Source organism: Gymnoscopelus microlampas (assembly GCF_963454915.1).
Source record: "Gymnoscopelus microlampas genome assembly, chromosome: 20".
Classification (NCBI taxonomy): domain Eukaryota; kingdom Metazoa; phylum Chordata; class Actinopteri; order Myctophiformes; family Myctophidae; genus Gymnoscopelus; species Gymnoscopelus microlampas.
This window is the reverse complement of record NC_139957.1, coordinates 47,889,601-47,906,820: the sequence shown is the minus strand read 5'-3', so window position 1 is coordinate 47,906,820 and position 17,220 is coordinate 47,889,601. Positions and strand designations below refer to the sequence as shown.

Here is a 17,220-nt window from a genome sequence, read left to right as displayed (position 1 = left end):
AATTCAGTTCTTCCTAGTCAAAACTAACGTTTCAGATATCCATAATGATTCCTCCTAGGAGGAACTAGCTAGACTGGATATCTATAATTCAGTTCTTCCTAGTCAAAACTAACGTTTCGGATATCCATAATGAAATTCCTCCTAGGAGGAACTGTCATTTGAGATATCCGAAACGTTATTCTTCCTAGGAAGAATGACGTCACTTTTCCCATTCATGTGTATTGGGCTTTTAGTTTCGGATATCCGTAACTGCATTTTGGATATCTAAAAGCAACATTCTGGATATCTGCAATAGAATTCTTACTAGGAGGATCTACTCTTTCAGATATCTACAATGCAGTTCTTACTAGGACAAACTACCATTTTAGATATCCAAAACTACGTCATTTTAGATATCCATAACTATGTAATTTAAAGGGGGGGGGCGTTTTAACATTTAATAGCTAGACCGGATATCTATAATTCAGTTCTTCCTAGTCAAAACTAACGTTTCAGATATCCATAACGATTCCTCCTAGGAGGAACTAGCTAGACTGGATATCTATAATTCAGTTCTTCCTAGTCAAAACTAACGTTTCAGATATCCATAACGATTCCTCCTAGGAGAAACTAGCTAGACTGGATATCTATAATTCAGTTCTTCCTAGTCAAAACTAACGTTTCAGATATCCATAACGACATTCCTCCTAGGAGGAACTAGCTAGACTGGATATCTATAATTCAGTTCTTCCTAGTCAAAACTAACGTTTCGGATATCCATAATGACATTCCTCCTAGGAGGAACTGTCATTTGAGATATCCGAAACGTCATTCTTCCTAGGAGGAATGACGTCACTTTTCCCATTCATGTGTATTGGGCTTTGAGTTTCGGATATCCGTAACTGCATTCTGGATATCTAAAAGCAACATTCTGGATATCTGCAATAGAATTCTTACTAGGAGGATCTACTCTTTCAGATATCTACAATGCAGTTCTTACTAGGACAAACTACCATTTTAGATATCCAAAACTACGTCATTTTAGATATCCATAACTATGTAATTTAAAGGGGGGGCCGTTTTAACATTTAATAGCTAGACCGGATATCTATAATTCAGTTCTTCCTAGTCAAAACTAACGTTTCAGATATCCAAAACGATTCCTCCTAGGAGGAACTAGCTAAACTGGATATCTATAATTCAGTTCTTCCTAGTCAAAACTAACGTTTCAGATATCCATAACGACATTCCTCCTAGGAGGAACTAGCTAGACTGGATATCTATAATTCAGTTCTTCCTAGTCAAAACTAACGTTTCAGATATCCATAATGACATTCCTCCTAGGAGGAACTGTCATTTGAGATATCCGAAACGTCATTCTTCCTAGGAGGAATGACGTCACTTTTCCCATTCATGTGTATTGGGCTTTGAGTTTCGGATATCCGTAACTGCATTCTGGATATCTAAAAGAAACATTCTGGATATCTGCAATAGAATTCTTACTAGGAGGATCTACTCTTTCAGATATCTACAATGCAGTTCTTACTAGGACAAACTGCCATTTTAGATATCCAAAACTACGTCATTTTAGATATCCATAGCTATGTAATTTAAAGGGGGGGCGAGGCTTATTGTACAGTTTTCTCTCTTTTTATTCTTTTAATCATCCATTTTTTCTACCTACATGTAATATTTTCAAGCAAAGGACCTACTGTACACATGTCTGCTATCATAAACAAAGTTTTTTAATTCATTAACAGGGTGTGAGTTATTAAACCGAATATGTTAAAATTTTTAATTCTTGAGATACAATTCTAATGCCTTGTTACGCTGCTAAAAAACGTCACTAAACAAATCGTTTTCAATTATACTTCATTCACGCACCATTGTTTTCATACCAAGGATGAAGACTATATGTAGGCTAAGTGATAACTTACCATATGTGCCAGAAAACATTAAATTGGAAAACGTTTGTAAGTAAAATAAGGTATACATGAGCTCTAATATTTATAAAATTTCTACAAAACCAGTACCGATATCATTTATGGACATAAACAAGAATTTGAAGGAAGGACGTTTGAGATAACGTGCATATCTACATTACTTAGGACCATTTTTTAATTTCATTTTTTGTAAATTTTCGACAAAATAGCCAATTTTACATCAGGGTGCCCAGATGTCCCTAGTGCCCACCTATCCTGTATTCTCTGTAAATTGCAGGTGGCCTGGGCTCACAGATCAACAAATTGTCAAGAGACAACACTTTTATCCTGTCACCACTCACCAGTATGGCTAATATAGTGCAAATGATATGCTCGTTAACCCCTGCATTGCAGAGCAGAGAACAAAGAGAGAGTTCCATCCATGTTGCACTGGCCTATGGTTCTGACGTTGACCGGGACAGATTCTTAAATCTGGGGGGGGTAAGCACAACAACGGCTGATAAGTCTATTGAGAATTACCGAGCCATTCCGGGTGGAAAATGGAACGCTCGTCCCAAACACACTGCCCCATTTTTTTTCGCAGACCGAGGCCGCCGGTTTAGATGCGGGGCAGGGTGTTTCAGGACGACGGTTCTTCTTCTATTGCATTTCTGAATGGAGATGTGCTCGTCTCTGCGCAATGGAGAACCAGTTTGACGGTGAAACTGGTTTCCTAATGGCCACTCATTAACAATTCGGCCGAATGCAAATGAGCCCCATTTGAAAACAAAGGCGACTTAAAGGGTGAGGGGCTGCTAATGTTGTTATGTTGATTTTTTCCCCCTGGGGGTTTTACAGACCGGGCCATGGCCTCGTTGGCCCCAATGAGAATACTCCTCTGCCATGTTGGTCACTTTATTAACGCCTTGTTATAAGTAGGCTACCTGGCTGGCAGTCTTTCGTTTCATACACCCTCTAGTCAATGTAGTACAATGCCTAATGCCAAAGGCCTATTCAAGAATCAATGGGCCCGATTCATGAACCGTACTTACGAACAAATTTGTTCTTAAACCCACTTAAGAAGTTTTTTAAGAGATTTTGGCATTCACAAATGTTTTCTTAGCTGTGATTTGTTCTTAAGTTAAGAAGAAATCTACGCATACTAGAGAGCACTCTTAGGGTGGCCTTTGAGTTCTTAAGTGTGATATGTTTGTGCAAAAATAATTAATTCTCGAAGTTTCTTCAATTCTACAGTTGTATAATATAGGATTTAAATTACAATAATATTTTTATCATATCTTTAGAGCAAAAAAGGTTCTCAAAGGTGTGGTCTGGGGACCCCCAGGGGTCCTTGAAGCTGTTCCAGGGGGTCCACAGCAAACGAGGAACAGTTTAATCACTTTAACCCTATTTTATACTTTGTTTGAAAATAGCTGATCTACAAGCTCACAACGCGTCCCATTACTGGCAATTTTGAACTTGTAGATCGGCTATTTTCGAAACATTTTGATAAATCTTGAAAACATTTCCCTAGCAGATAACATTTTCAGGTGGGGGTCTGCAGCCAAATGCATCTAACCCAAACAGACCCGGTTGAGTTGAAGCCCAAGCCCCATACCCACCCCATACCCCCCCACCCAACCCACCCTCATCGCCCCCCCATACCCCCACCCCCATATCCCGACATTCGCCACACCCCCATTTTCAAGTCCCCTTCCTACCTGAAAGCCCCCCTATACCCACCCGTCACACCCATCCCCATACCCCACACAGCCCCCTATACACCCCTCCTTGCACCACCATATCACCCACCACACCCCTATTTCCACCCCATTACATACCAAGCAGCTGCTACCTTAAAGACCCTCTATATCCACCCACCAGCTTTCAGTACTAAAATGTTTTATATCCACTACTAACGCTACTCCTGAACATGAAATATGGATAACATTTTTAACAGCTAATTTCAGCAAATTTACATTGATATCGAGTGGTGATATGTTGATTAATGTGAGAGAAATAATAAAATACATTCATTAATTAAATAAAATAATTTGCTGTTCACTTCATAAGTACCTCCACAGAAATATTTATTTATTTTTATGTTTGGAGTCTGGTGTTCCACCATCTAGGCTTTAGTTTAGGTATTCTTTACTTCATTCTCTCAACTTTATTTCTCTGTGTGATTTCCTGTGATTTCTGTGTGCAGCAATCACACACAGGTGTGACTGCAGGCAGAGCCTAAGAACATTTCATGAATCTGACTCACTTCTCTTAGGAATTCACTTAGGAAGAAATTTAAGAAGACAACTTACGAATGTATTGCTGAATGAGGCCCATTGTGTATAATAAATCCAATCGGAACCTCTCCCTCCGCTATATAGCTCATCTCGGAGCTATACAGCGGAGGGAGAGGTTCCGTAGGGCAGGGGCCGTCAACGTTTTCAGGCCAAGGACCCCCTAGCTGAGAGAGAGATTAAGCACGGACCCCCTCTTCTATATTGTATAAAATTGTGTTTCAGATTAACTTTTTTTGTTCTCTTGGTCTGCTCTTTTTTCCCTCTACGCCTCTTTGCCAAAAATAGCAGATCTACAAGCTCACAACGTCAAGTTCTCCTCAGAAAAGGGATATTTAGCGGACCCCCTGTAGTAACTCTGAGGACCCCCTAGGGGTCCCGGACCCCCTGTTGAAGACCCCTGTTCATCCATTCATCCATTCATCCATTTGGTTCCTAACTGACCCCCTGGAACCCCCTTAAGGAAGGACTGGGAGAAACACTGCACTAGGTGAACATTCATCAAAAATAAAGTGATTAAGAAAGAATTTCATTGTCAGATTTTTCTCCTATTTTTTTGAATTGCTTAGATGATGTTCTGCAGAGTAGTGTATATCTGTCTGTCATTTAATGTCACTATGAATTGAGTACAAAGGACCCCAATGGAAACAAGGCAATGGCTTTTTTGTGTTTTTGAATTCCTGTCCATGACCAGAATCTCTAGCCTAAGCCTATTGCTTTTAGAGCGAACTATGATCAGAACAGCCATTCTCCTAATCTAGGCTAAATTGTCTAATTGTGTTAATTTTTGATATTCTGGCATGTTTAATTATCAATTTGCTGGGGAGCCCCTTAATGGCCCTTGTTGTTCCCCGGACCTCATGTTGAGAACCACTGACCTAGGCAACAACTGACATTGATATAATTAACCAACATGGCTCCAGTGTGATCTGGATATGGAGAGGACATGTGTAACCCTAAACAAAGGTGAGGATTGGACTCATTTCAGACAATGGCAACATTAACATAATAAATGTATTTGACAATCAGCGTGGTCATTTGCTTGTATAGGATTATACTGAAGCATCAATGAGCGTTCGATCTTGGGAACCCATAAAAAAAAAGGAAAACAGCGCCCTCTGCAGGTGGAAGGAAAGCGATCATATTGCAGTTATAGATATCTAAAACTGCATTATGGATAGGAAGAATTACAATTACGGATATCGATAATATAAATACAGATATATTGAACTGTATTGTTCCTAGCACAATTGCAGTTGTGGATATCCATAATTCGATTAGTACTAGTCATAATATGAATTGTGGTTATATTTAATTACATTTTGGATATACAAAATGTAATTATGGAGGTCTGGAACGATTTTTTAATTTCGGATATCTAAAATGGTAGTTTGTCCTAGTAAAAACTGTGTTGTAGATATCTGAAAGAGTAGATCCCCCTAGTAAGAATTCAATTGTAGATATCCAGAATGTTGGTTTTAGATATCCAGATTGCAATTACGGATATCCGAAACTCAAAGCCCAATACACATGAATGGGAAAAGTGACGTCATTCCTCCTAGGAAGAATGACGTTTCGGATATCTCAAATGACAGTTCCTCCTAGGAGGAATTTCATTACGGATATCCGAAACGTTAGTTTTGACTAGGAAGAACTGAATTATAGATATCTATTATACATATTCAGTCTAGCTATTAAATGTTAAACCGGCTACTTATTTTTTTTTAAGGATTTCAAGATTAATTTTGACTAGGACAACTAGTCATAATACTAATTGCAGATATCTGAAATTACATTTTTACTAGTAATAATATGAATTGTGGATATCCATAATTCCATTTGTCCTAGTAACAATGAATTAATGGATATACTAAATGTAATTACGGAGGTCTGGAATGATTTTTTAATTTCGGATAGCTAAAATGGTAGTTTGTCCTAGTAAGAACTGCATTGTAGATATCTGAAAGAGTAGATCCTCCTAGTAAGAATTCTATTGCAGATATCCAGAATGTTGGTTTTAGATATCCAGAATGCAGTTACGGATATCCGAAACTCAAAGCCCAATACACATGAATGGGAAAAGTGACGTCACTCATTCCTCCTAGGAAGAATGACGTTTCGGATATCTCAAATGACAGTTCCTCCTAGGAGGAATTTCATTATGGATATCCGAAACGTTAGTTTTGACTAGGAAGAACTGAATTATAGATATCTACTATACACATCCAGTCTAGCGATTAAATGTTAAAACGGCTTGCCATAGCCTGCAGCAAGCGGAAGCACAAAACCCTGTGGTTCCGGTTGTGGTGGTTCTGTTTTTTCGGCACCTCTTTGCTTTGGTCCCCCCTGCATTTAAATGCTGAATCTAACTACTGTTTAGTCTCGCCATTCGCTACGAGTTTAAGTTAAGAAAGAAAGAAAGAAAGAAAGAAAGAAAGAAAGAAAGAACGAACAAACAAACAAAAGCTAATAGAATGCTAATAGAAACCTTTGTAGCACTGTGCAGGGTCATCAGGAGGCTCATTAACCATCAGCATGAATTAATTAACCACCAGCATTTTCTGCATGTAGGAGTTGAGCCACTTCTGTCTCTCCATGGCGGTGAGCAGTTTGCTCTTCTCCCTGAAGGCTGCATCATCTGCCATCACTAGGTTCCTCTTCAACCCAGAGGATGCATCTTCTGCCATCACTAGGTTCCTCTTCTCCCTGAAGGCTGCATCGTCTGCCATCACTAGGTTCCTCTTCTCCCTGAAGGCTGCATCGTCTGACATCTCCAGGTTCCTCTTCAACCCGGAGGATGCATCGTCTGCCATCACCAGGTTCCTCTTCTCCCTGAAGGCTGCATCGTCTGCCATCTCCAGGTTCCTCTTCTCCCTGAAGCAAGAAGACTCAAGCTGGACTCACACTACAAGATAATCAGAGTGATTTTCCGGACGGAAACAAACCTCCAGAGTATGGGGGGGGGGGGGGGGGGGGCGTACCCCAGCCTAGATCGGATGCGAGTGTCCGGCGTAATTATCCTCTAGTCTGAATTCACATCATCATGTGTCTTCACGTAGACTAGTAGGCTAGTAGGCTAGTAGGCTAGTAGACTAGTAGACTAGTAGGCTAGTAGGCTAGTAGGCTAGTAGGCTAGTAGACTAGTAGGCTAGTAGGCTAGTAGGCTAGTAGGCTAGTAGACTAGTAGCCTAGTAGGCTAGTAGGCTAGTAGGCTAGTAGACTAGTAGACTAGTAGCCTAGTAGGCTAGTAGACTAGTAGGCTAGTAGACTAGTAGGCTAGTAGGCTAGTAGGCTAGTAGACTAGTAGACTAGTAGGCTAGTAGACTAGTAGGCTAGTAGACTAGTAGCCTAGTAGGCTAGTAGGCTAGTAGGCTAGTAGGCTAGTAGCCTAGTAGACTAGTAGCCTAGTAGGCTAGTAGACTAGTAGACTAGTAGACTAGTAGACTAGTAGGCTAGTAGACTAGTAGGCGAACGGCGAACAGGTGACGCCAACAAAACGCTCCAACGCCTCGGTATCTTCGCTCCAGATGGATTTCTCTACTGAAGCGACATTTACAAAAGTATAATTCTATAAAGAGTATTTAACTATGAATACCTGGTCTGTGTGAAGTCTGCATCTTGACCAATCAGCAGGCTTCTCTTGTCTGTACCTGCAGAGCTCTGAGAGGACCATGTAGCAGGCCACGCCTTCTCCATCCTGCACACACACACACACACACACACACACACACACACACACACACACACACACACACACACACACACACACACACACACACACACACACACACACACACACACACACACACTTATTGGACAACATCAAGTGAAGCGTTGCTGCTCATATAACCAGTATTAGGTTTAATGTTGATGCCTATAGCATCGTTCATTGGTTTCCTTATAATAAATACGAAGTTTTGCTCCAAATCCTGTGTTTATATGATTATATCCCATCCGTTTCGTTTCGTTTCGTTTCGTTTACGCACATCGCACGCTTGACAAGCATCAAGAGGCCTAATAGAAATCTGATTCCTCTAAAAACTGTGTGCATTTCAAAATAAGAGTCTCTTCTATCTATACTATTGGACATTTGTAATGTGATCAGTCAACACATGCTTTCATTTTGAAATCCAACTGGAAATAGAAGCATAGCGTAAGGTGAAACTACTTCACGTTATTTGGAAGAAATCGACCGCAACGGAACGGGCCCTGAATCGTTGATAATGATTTTTAGGGACCCTGTGTCGGGTCTCCACGCAATCAGTTACTAACCCAGTCATTAGTAATTACTGCAGGTCCATGAAAATACAATAAAACCTCTAATCTGTGAATCATGTGACCCTTACTTACTTATTTTACCTTACTGTAATCACCTGACCATATAAGGTAATCACCTGATGACACTCTCTGACAGCTGGGACTGGGGTCCAGATAGCCACGCCTCTCTCACCAGTCCTGCCTTGCTATTGGCCGCTGCGACAAAGTCAGGCGCTGTCAGCATTTGAACGCTCCAATCACGCAGAGAGATGGAGGGGAAGAGCCCCACCCACTCATCATGTCTGTCTGCTGGAGAATCATCTGCTAGTCTGGAAGACAGACAGACAGACAGACAGACAGACAGACAGACAGACAGACAGACAGACAGACAGACAGACAGACAGACAGACAGTTAAGCTGGACTCACACTACAGGGTTTTTAAAATATTAAACTAATAAAATAGCTGATCTATATGAAATTATTTTCACAATATTTATCTGTGGAACCGAGTCAAACTCAATAATGTATCAACTCCTACAATACCAAGTGCTTGTCAGGGTGGGGGGTCCCCAGTTCAAATATGATTATATTGGGGGGTCCCGGCCTGAACAGTTAGTTATTTAATCTGCTATCCTGTAGTTAAAGGTAGTTTTTTGTTTGTTTGTTGTTGTTAAAAGTTTAAACTCTATATTGTTACAGGGTGTTACATATATTTATTCAGTTTGTTTTATAAACAAGGTTAGGGTTAGTTCATATAACTAAATACATTAACTATTCATAATAATAATAATAATAATAATAATAATAATTACCTTAGAGGGAAGCCAGAGGTCACCGGGGTCATACCCATAATGCAAAGCAGCATGTAGGCAGGCAGCACACACATCCTGTAACACAAAATACACACACTATTGTATATACACACTACACAAACACACAACACTATATACACACTGCATAAACACACAACACTATATACACACTGCACAAACACACAACACATTTTCAGATGGGGGCCGCATCCGAAAGGTTCCCTCTACCAGTCTCAATGTTGGTAAACAAATAATTGGTCTATAGCAGTGGTTCTCAAACTTTTTCATGTCAAGGACCCCCAAATGGACACTTATTAGCCCGCGGACCCCCATTTGAAAAGATACATTTTAAGGACCCCCAGTTTGACATGCATTAGGGCTACGGACCCCCATTTAATGGCATTTCTATCTCTGGGACCCCAATTCATGTTGTAAAATCAATTTATCTTTACTCCGAGAGTGTACAAATGGAACCAAATGGACCCGTTAGGGGAACTCTCAGAGTTACAGACCCATAAGGGTCCATTTGGTTCCTATCCATCATTTAGCTGGGGACCCCCTGGAACCCCCTCAAGTACCCCTGGGGGTCCCCGGACCCCACTTTGAGAACCAATGGTCTATAGGACACGGCTACAAGGTTATCTGTATTTACACTATGTTGGTGTATCATATATTTCATATTTAATGTTGATTAAAGCAAACAGTGCGTGCCTGCAGCAAGCGGCAGCACAATGCGCACACGACCATATCGTTTTGCTTCAACTAATGATCAATATAATATAATAAATAGTTAGAATGATTAGCTTGTCATTTCTGTTGGAGTAGCCTGCTGTAGGACACAGTCTCAGGTTGTGTGTCTGCATGTTGAGACACAGTCTCAGGCTGTGTGTCTGCGTGTTGAGACACAGTCTCAGGCTGTGTGTCTACATGTTGAGACACAGTCTCAGGCTGTGTGTCTACATGTTGAGACACAGTCTCAGGCTGTGTGTCTACATGTTGAGACACAGTCTCAGGCTGTGTGTCTACATGTTGAGACACAGTCTCAGGCTGTGTGTCTACATGTTGAGACACAGTCTCAGGCTGTGTGTCTACGTGTTGAGACACAGTCTCAGGCTGTGTGTCTCATGTTGAGACACAGTCTCAGGCTGTGTGTCTGCATGTTGAGACACAGTCTCAGGCTGTGTGTCTACATGTTGAGACACAGTCTCAGGCTGTGTGTCTACATGTTGAGACACAGTCTCAGGCTGTGTGTCTACATGTTGAGACACAGTCTCAGGCTGTGTGTCTACATGTTGAGACACAGTCTCAGGCTGTGTGTCTACATGTTGAGACACAGTCTCAGGCTGTGTGTCTACATGTTGAGACACAGTCTCAGGCTGTGTGTCTACATGTTGAGACACATGCAGCTATAGAAATATTTACACCATGTATATAGGCTGTATTAAACCATTCCAAGACCAGGAACGCATCTGTGTCATTTTAGGATTTCTTTGGCTATTCAAAAATAGCAGATCTACAAGCTCATAGCACGGCACTGAGTGCTGCGCTATGAGCTTGTATATCTGCCATTTCTTATTTAGATATTTTTTCTCAACTCAAATCTTTACTTCTGGGGGGTTCCTGGAACAAAACATTTTCACATGGTCCGCGGCCGAATACATATCATTTTGGGGGTCCTTGACATGAAAAAGTTTGAGAACCACTGATATAGCAAAACTGTTAAGATTTAGAAGACCTTTGTAGAATCCCCCAGGCCAGAACCAAAGATCTGAGCTAAATGTTTGCTTTAAAAAACATATATATTGAGAGATTTACACAAATCTTCAAATCTGGCAGATATACAAGCACTCTGTGCGAGCCCTACTGTACCTCTGTGTTGCATTTGAGAAGGCGTCCCGTATGAGAGCAGAACGATCTCAAACTTTTTCATGTCAAGGACCCCCAAATTGACACTTATTAGCCCGTGGACCCCCATTTCAGAAGATATGCCAGGGACCCCCATAAGGGAAGATTTTTTACGGCTCTAGCAGTGATTCTCAACCATTTTAATTTGGAGGACCCCCAGTTTGACATGCATTAGGACTACGGACCCCCATTTAATGGCATTTCTATCACTTGGACCGCAATTTATATTGTAAAATCTTTGTCAATTTAACTCTGAGAGTGTACAAATGGAACCAAATGGACCCGTTAGGGTCCATTTGGTTCCATTTGTACACTCTCAGAGTTACAGACCCATAAGGGTCCATTTGTTGCCTAATCTATCATTTAGCTGGGGACCCCCTGGAACCCCCTCAAGGACCCCTGGGGGTCCCCGGACCCCACTTTGAGAACCAATGCTATACAGTACTATATCTACAGTAGGATGTAGTATGTGTATGAGAGCAGAACGAGTCGGTACCTTTCTGTTTCTCTGTCTGTGAAGAAGTTCTTCTGAGGTGAATGTCAGCACAGACTGCAGACTGCAGAGAGATCCACGTTCAGGAATATGATCTGTTTTTATATGATAATAACAACTATGTCTTTATTTTATGTTCTATAATAATAATACAATATTCTATGTAGAATCTTTGCTGTTGCAGGTCTGAATGATCCATGTGATGATATCACCAAGCTCTGGTCTAACATTTATATATGTGTGTACACACACACACACACACACGCACGCACGCACGCACGCACGCACGCACGCACGCACGCACACACGCGTTGATAGCTTCCTCTGTCTGTCTGTCTGTCTGTCTGTCTGATTGAAGTGTGTGTGTGTGTGTGTGTGTGTGTGTGTGTGTGTGTGTGTGTGTGTGTGTGTGTGTGTGTGTGTCAGGGGGGTGTGACCAGAGGTCATGTGTCATCTCGTTAAGAGGGTAGCTCGTTATATTTACATTACAAAGACACCTGGCTGCACAAACACACTGAACCAATGACGAGGTTCTCCCTAAAGGCTCCCAAACTGTGGAACAAACTCAGTGCAGTTAGAACACTTAGAACACTTACAACTCTAACTGTTAGAACTACAATGAGGAGTTTAGACTGAATCTTAATCTGAAGACTCACCTCTTTAGACTCTTGACGTGTAGCCTTGACCACCGTGCAGTCTCATGCAAAAGTTCATTAAAATGTCATTTAGATTATGTTGATATAATAATGTTTAGATTGACACTAGGTTCTAAATTGTAAATAATAACTCCATTGGATCCATTGACATGGTTTCTACGTAACGGAGACAAAACGTTCAAATGATTTCATGTCAAAATAAAATAAAAACACCTCTGACGTCACTGACAGGAAATGATGAGGTCTTGTTGATCTACTGAGACGATGTTGCTTGTTATCAAAGAGCTTTGTTATAAAACCGTACGTTGTCAGAAACCTTGTATGTCCAAAACCCTTCCTTTTTTTTAATCATTATTCTAAAAACATTTTAAAATAGTGAAAATAGCCGATCTACAAGCTCACAACGTCGTCTCATCGCGGCGCGTTGTGATCTTGTAGATCTGCTATTTTCACTGCTTTTATAGTGTCATAATTTACGTACGAGATACGAGGTTTCCGCCCGACGACAGCGACGAAATAATGAAACAATGTTTCCTCGTTATCAAACATAAAGATCTGTTGTTTATAAATAACGAGCTCCGCTCCGCACAGGAAGCAGCCACGCCCACTTCCTGTCACTAACGAGCTTCAGACGGGCGGATAGAAAGGAACGTCACGCGGCTGTCGCCGTTTTTCTCCGTATATTAACATTGTGCAGAGAATAAACTAAATAAAGCCTCCATCAGGTGTGTTTATCCAGTATTGTAAAATGGGACTCAACCAATCCGTTGTAGAAAGTGTGATTTACTGTAAACCAGTTACAGTTACATGAAAAAAAAACAGTTATACAAACATGATCATAATAATAATAATAATATGTGCATATTTATACAGAGCATATACTTTATATCAGTGGTTCTCAAAGTGAAGCTCACAGCACGTTGCCATGTGACGTCTCGTGATCTCCTAGATCAGCTATTGTCTATTATCCTTCTAAAAATCATTGTCAAGAAACATTTTAACAACATGTTTGAGAACCACTGATTTACATTCTATGACCCTCTCCAACACATCATACTATGAAATCATACTGTTACATCATACTATGACATCATACTGTTACATCATACTATGACATCATACTGTTATCATACTGTGACATCATGCTATCAAGCAGATAAAAACGTCGCACGTGAACATGTGAGCGCCAAACAGAAGTTCAGCCTCTAAATTGTGGTGGGACCGCGTCCTAAACCCCAGCTGTGACAAGGTTTTAGGAAACCTAAAACCCAGCTGTGTGACAAGGTTTTAGGTTTCCTAAAACCTTGTCACAGCTGGGGTTTAGGACGCGGTCCCACCACAATTTAGTTTTACCTATGGGTTCAGTGGTGTGCACAGACATTTTGAGGGGCAGGTGCTCAAGTAAATTATACTTTTTTTTGTTTACTTGGTCTGCTCTTTTTTCCTCTACACCTATACCTCTTTAGCCAAAAATAGCAGATCTACAAGCTCACAACGCCTCGCAGCGCGAGTCGTTGTGAGCTTGTAGATCTGCTATTTTTGGCTAAAGTTCTCCTCAGAAAAGGGATGCTAGGTTTCGAGTGGTTATGGTAAAAATATCACATAAAGATTTGGCGAACCACCTGTAGTAACTCTGAGGACCCCCTAGGGGTCCCGGACCCCCTGTTGAAGACCCCTGTTGTAAACTGAAAAAAAGAAAACGTTTTTTTTCCTTTTTTTCAAAAGGGCACTTCTGGTCAAGAGGGCAAAAGGGCAGGTGCTCTAGCACCACCTAGAGTCTATCTGTGCACGTCCCTGGCGGTCCCACCACAATTTAGTTTTACCTATGGGTTGGAATCTGCCAATGCTTTTTCAATGAGAATCGCGTGGATTGATGGTCTTGCACATCTTTCCGCGTGTCGCGCACATCTTGCGTTTATGCGCTCTATGCTGCTTTTCCCCCTCTGTCCAATCGGGTGAGTGGAAGGCGGACCGTCCCAGGACTCAGGAAGTGACATGGTGCTTTGGGATAGAGCAACTGATTGTATCTGTTGCATGGGAGGGTCCTGAAAGCGAGTGACAGGTGGGTCACACCGCTTTTTAGAATGTGTTGGTTGCAAAAAAAACTGTCTGCCGTGCACAACCTGGGTTTAACAGCGGGCAACCATATTTTGGTGGGACCCCGCCCTTAGGGTGGAATCTGTGAGCGTCCCTCCAGAGCATGGAATCTGTGAGCGCCCCTCCAGAGCATGGAATCTGTGAGCGCCACTCCAGAGCATGGGAAGCATAGTGAGACGATGGGAAAAGAAGGCTGTCTCTCCTTCAATGATTCAAACCAATAGTCAAAAAGTCAAGTGAAACGGCCACATTCCGACGAAACACCCATATTCTGATAAAACGCCTACATTCTGATAAAACGCCCACATTCCGACAAACCGCCCACATTCTGACGAAACGTCCACATTCTGAGATGTAGATATAGGACTTGAGCTGCCCACAGGTATCGCAGTCAAAAACGTCTTGGTGGACACTGCCCCCTAAAGGACAAGACCCATAACCGCACTTCAATTATCTGACAGCTTTAGTTATGACTTACTTTGGAATAAAATACTGAAAGGAAGACTATAAAACATGTGATGACAGCACCATGTCTACTGACACTCTGACACAGTTTAAAACAGATCTACAAGTCATAGTTTAAAAGACACAACAAGTGAAAACAGATCTATAAAAGTCACATTCATTCATCTTCAACACATTGGATGGACTTCAAAATAAAAGCCTCCCTGAACCCAGGGTCTGTACTCTTTCACCGTGGTTACCATGGTTACACTGTGATGTAACGTGTCACCATGGTTACCATGATGAGCAACCACTACAAGCTGATCAGACAATCCTCCTCGTCCTCCCCAACACCGGCCTGGTCGCCACGGAGACCCTGCTCGTTATGGTCACTGGTACAGACGGCGGCCTGGTCGTCATGGGAACTGTAGTCGTCATGGTCACAGCTTTCTACGGGTGTGGTAGGGTCGTCCTGGTGGTCGGGCACACCGTTGCTAGGCTGGTTGCTAGGCTGGTCTCCAGGCTGGTTGGTAGGCTGGTCGCCGGGCTGGTGGGCGGGGGTGTGGTACACGAAGCAGTAGCTCCGCCCCTGAGGCAGACTGCTCTTCACGCTCAACGCCAGATCTGTAGACTCCAAGGTCCTAAACTCCCCCTCCACCCCAACACTGAGGACGTAAGACTCTGGAAATACAGAGAGACAAAACACTGAGGAAATACAGAGAGACACAGAGATCCAGTAGAACTAAGACTAGAGGAGAAGAGATCCAGTAGAACTAAGACTAGAGGAGAAGAGATCCAGTAGAACTAAGACTAGAGGAGAAGAGATCCAGTAGAACTAAGACTAGAGGAGAAGAGATCCAGTAGAACTAAGACTAGAGGAGAAGAGATCCAGTAGAACTAAGACTAGAGGAGAAGAGATCCAGTAGAACTAAGACTAGAGGAGAAGAGATCCAGTAGAACTAAGACTAGAGGAGAAGAGATCCAGTAGAACTAAGACTAGAGGAGAAGAGATCCAGTAGAACTAAGACTAGTGGAGAAGAGATCCAGTAGAACTAAGACTAGAGGAGAAGAGATCCAGTAGAACTAAGACTAGTGTAGAAGAGATCCAGTAGAACTAAGACTAGAGGAGAAGAGATCCAGTAGAACTAAGACTAGAGGAGAAGAGATCCAGTAGAACTAAGACTAGAGGAGAAGAGATCCAGTAGAACTAAGACTAGAGGAGAAGAGATCCAGTAGAACTAAGACTAGAGGAGAAGAGATCCAGTAGAACTAAGACTAGAGGAGAAGAGATCCAGTAGAACTAAGACTAGAGGAGAAGAGATCCAGTAGAACTAAGACTAGAGGAGAAGAGATCCAGTAGAACTAAGACTAGAGGAGAAGAGATCCAGTAGAACTAAGACTAGTGGAGAAGAGATCCAGTAGAACTACGACTAGAGGAGAAGAGATCCAGTAGAACTAAGACTAGAGGAGAAGAGATCCAGTAGAACTAAGACTAGTGGAGAAGAGATCCAGTAGAACTAAGACTAGTGTAGAAGAGATCCAGTAGAACTAAGACTAGAGGAGAAGAGATCCAGTAGAACTACGACTAGAGGAGAAGAGATCCAGTAGAACTAAGACTAGAGGAGAAGAGATCCAGTAGAACTAAGACTAGTGGAGAAGAGATCCAGTAGAACTAAGACTAGTGTAGAAGAGATCCAGTAGAACTAAGACTAGAGGAGAAGAGATCCAGTAGAACTACGACTAGAGGAGAAGAGATCCAGTAGAACTAAGACTAGAGGAGAAGAGATCCAGTAGAACTAAGACTAGTGGAGAAGAGATCCAGTAGAACTACGACTAGAGGAGAAGAGATCCAGTAAAACTAAGACTAGAGGAGAAGAGATCCAGTAGAACTAAGACTAGTGGAGAAGAGATCCAGTAGAACTAAGACTAGTGTAGAAGAGATCCAGTAGAACTAAGACTAGAGGAGAAGAGATCCAGTAGAACTACGACTAGAGGAGAAGAGATCCAGTAGAACTAAGACTAGAGGAGAAGAGATCCAGTAGAACTAAGACTAGAGGAGAAGAGATCCAGTAGAACTAAGACTAGTGGAGAAGAGATCCAGTAGAACTAAGACTAGTGTAGAAGAGATCCAGTAGAACTAAGACTAGAGGAGAAGAGATCCAGTAGAACTAAGACTAGAGGAGAAGAGATCCAGTAGAACTAAGACTAGTGGAGAAGAGATCCAGTAGAACTAAGACTAGAGGAGAAGAGATCCAGTAGAACTAAGACTAGAGGAGAAGAGATCCAGTAGAACTAAGACTAGAGGAGAAGAGATCCAGTAGAACTAAGACTAGAGGAGAAGAGATCCAGTAGAACTA

The 17,220-nt window shown here is 41.8% G+C and overlaps 1 protein-coding gene across 4 annotated transcripts in view; it reads right to left on the bottom strand.

Annotated features, from left to right (window-relative positions):
- Positions 1 to 13,605: 13,605 nt before the first annotated feature.
- The window catches only part of rin3 (Ras and Rab interactor 3), a 24,201-nt gene continuing 20,586 nt past the window's right edge, over positions 13,606 to 17,220 (bottom strand). For 3 of the 4 annotated variants that reach the window (XM_084043921.1, XM_084043922.1, XM_084043923.1), the window contains one exon: positions 13,870 to 15,544. In XM_084043921.1, coding sequence (XP_083900047.1) covers positions 15,177 to 15,544 — 368 coding nt within the window. In that variant the 3' untranslated portion in view covers positions 13,870 to 15,176. Of the gene's footprint in view, positions 13,676 to 13,869; positions 15,545 to 17,220 lie in introns of those variants that run through there. The other variant, XR_014599751.1, reaches the window with a different exon arrangement.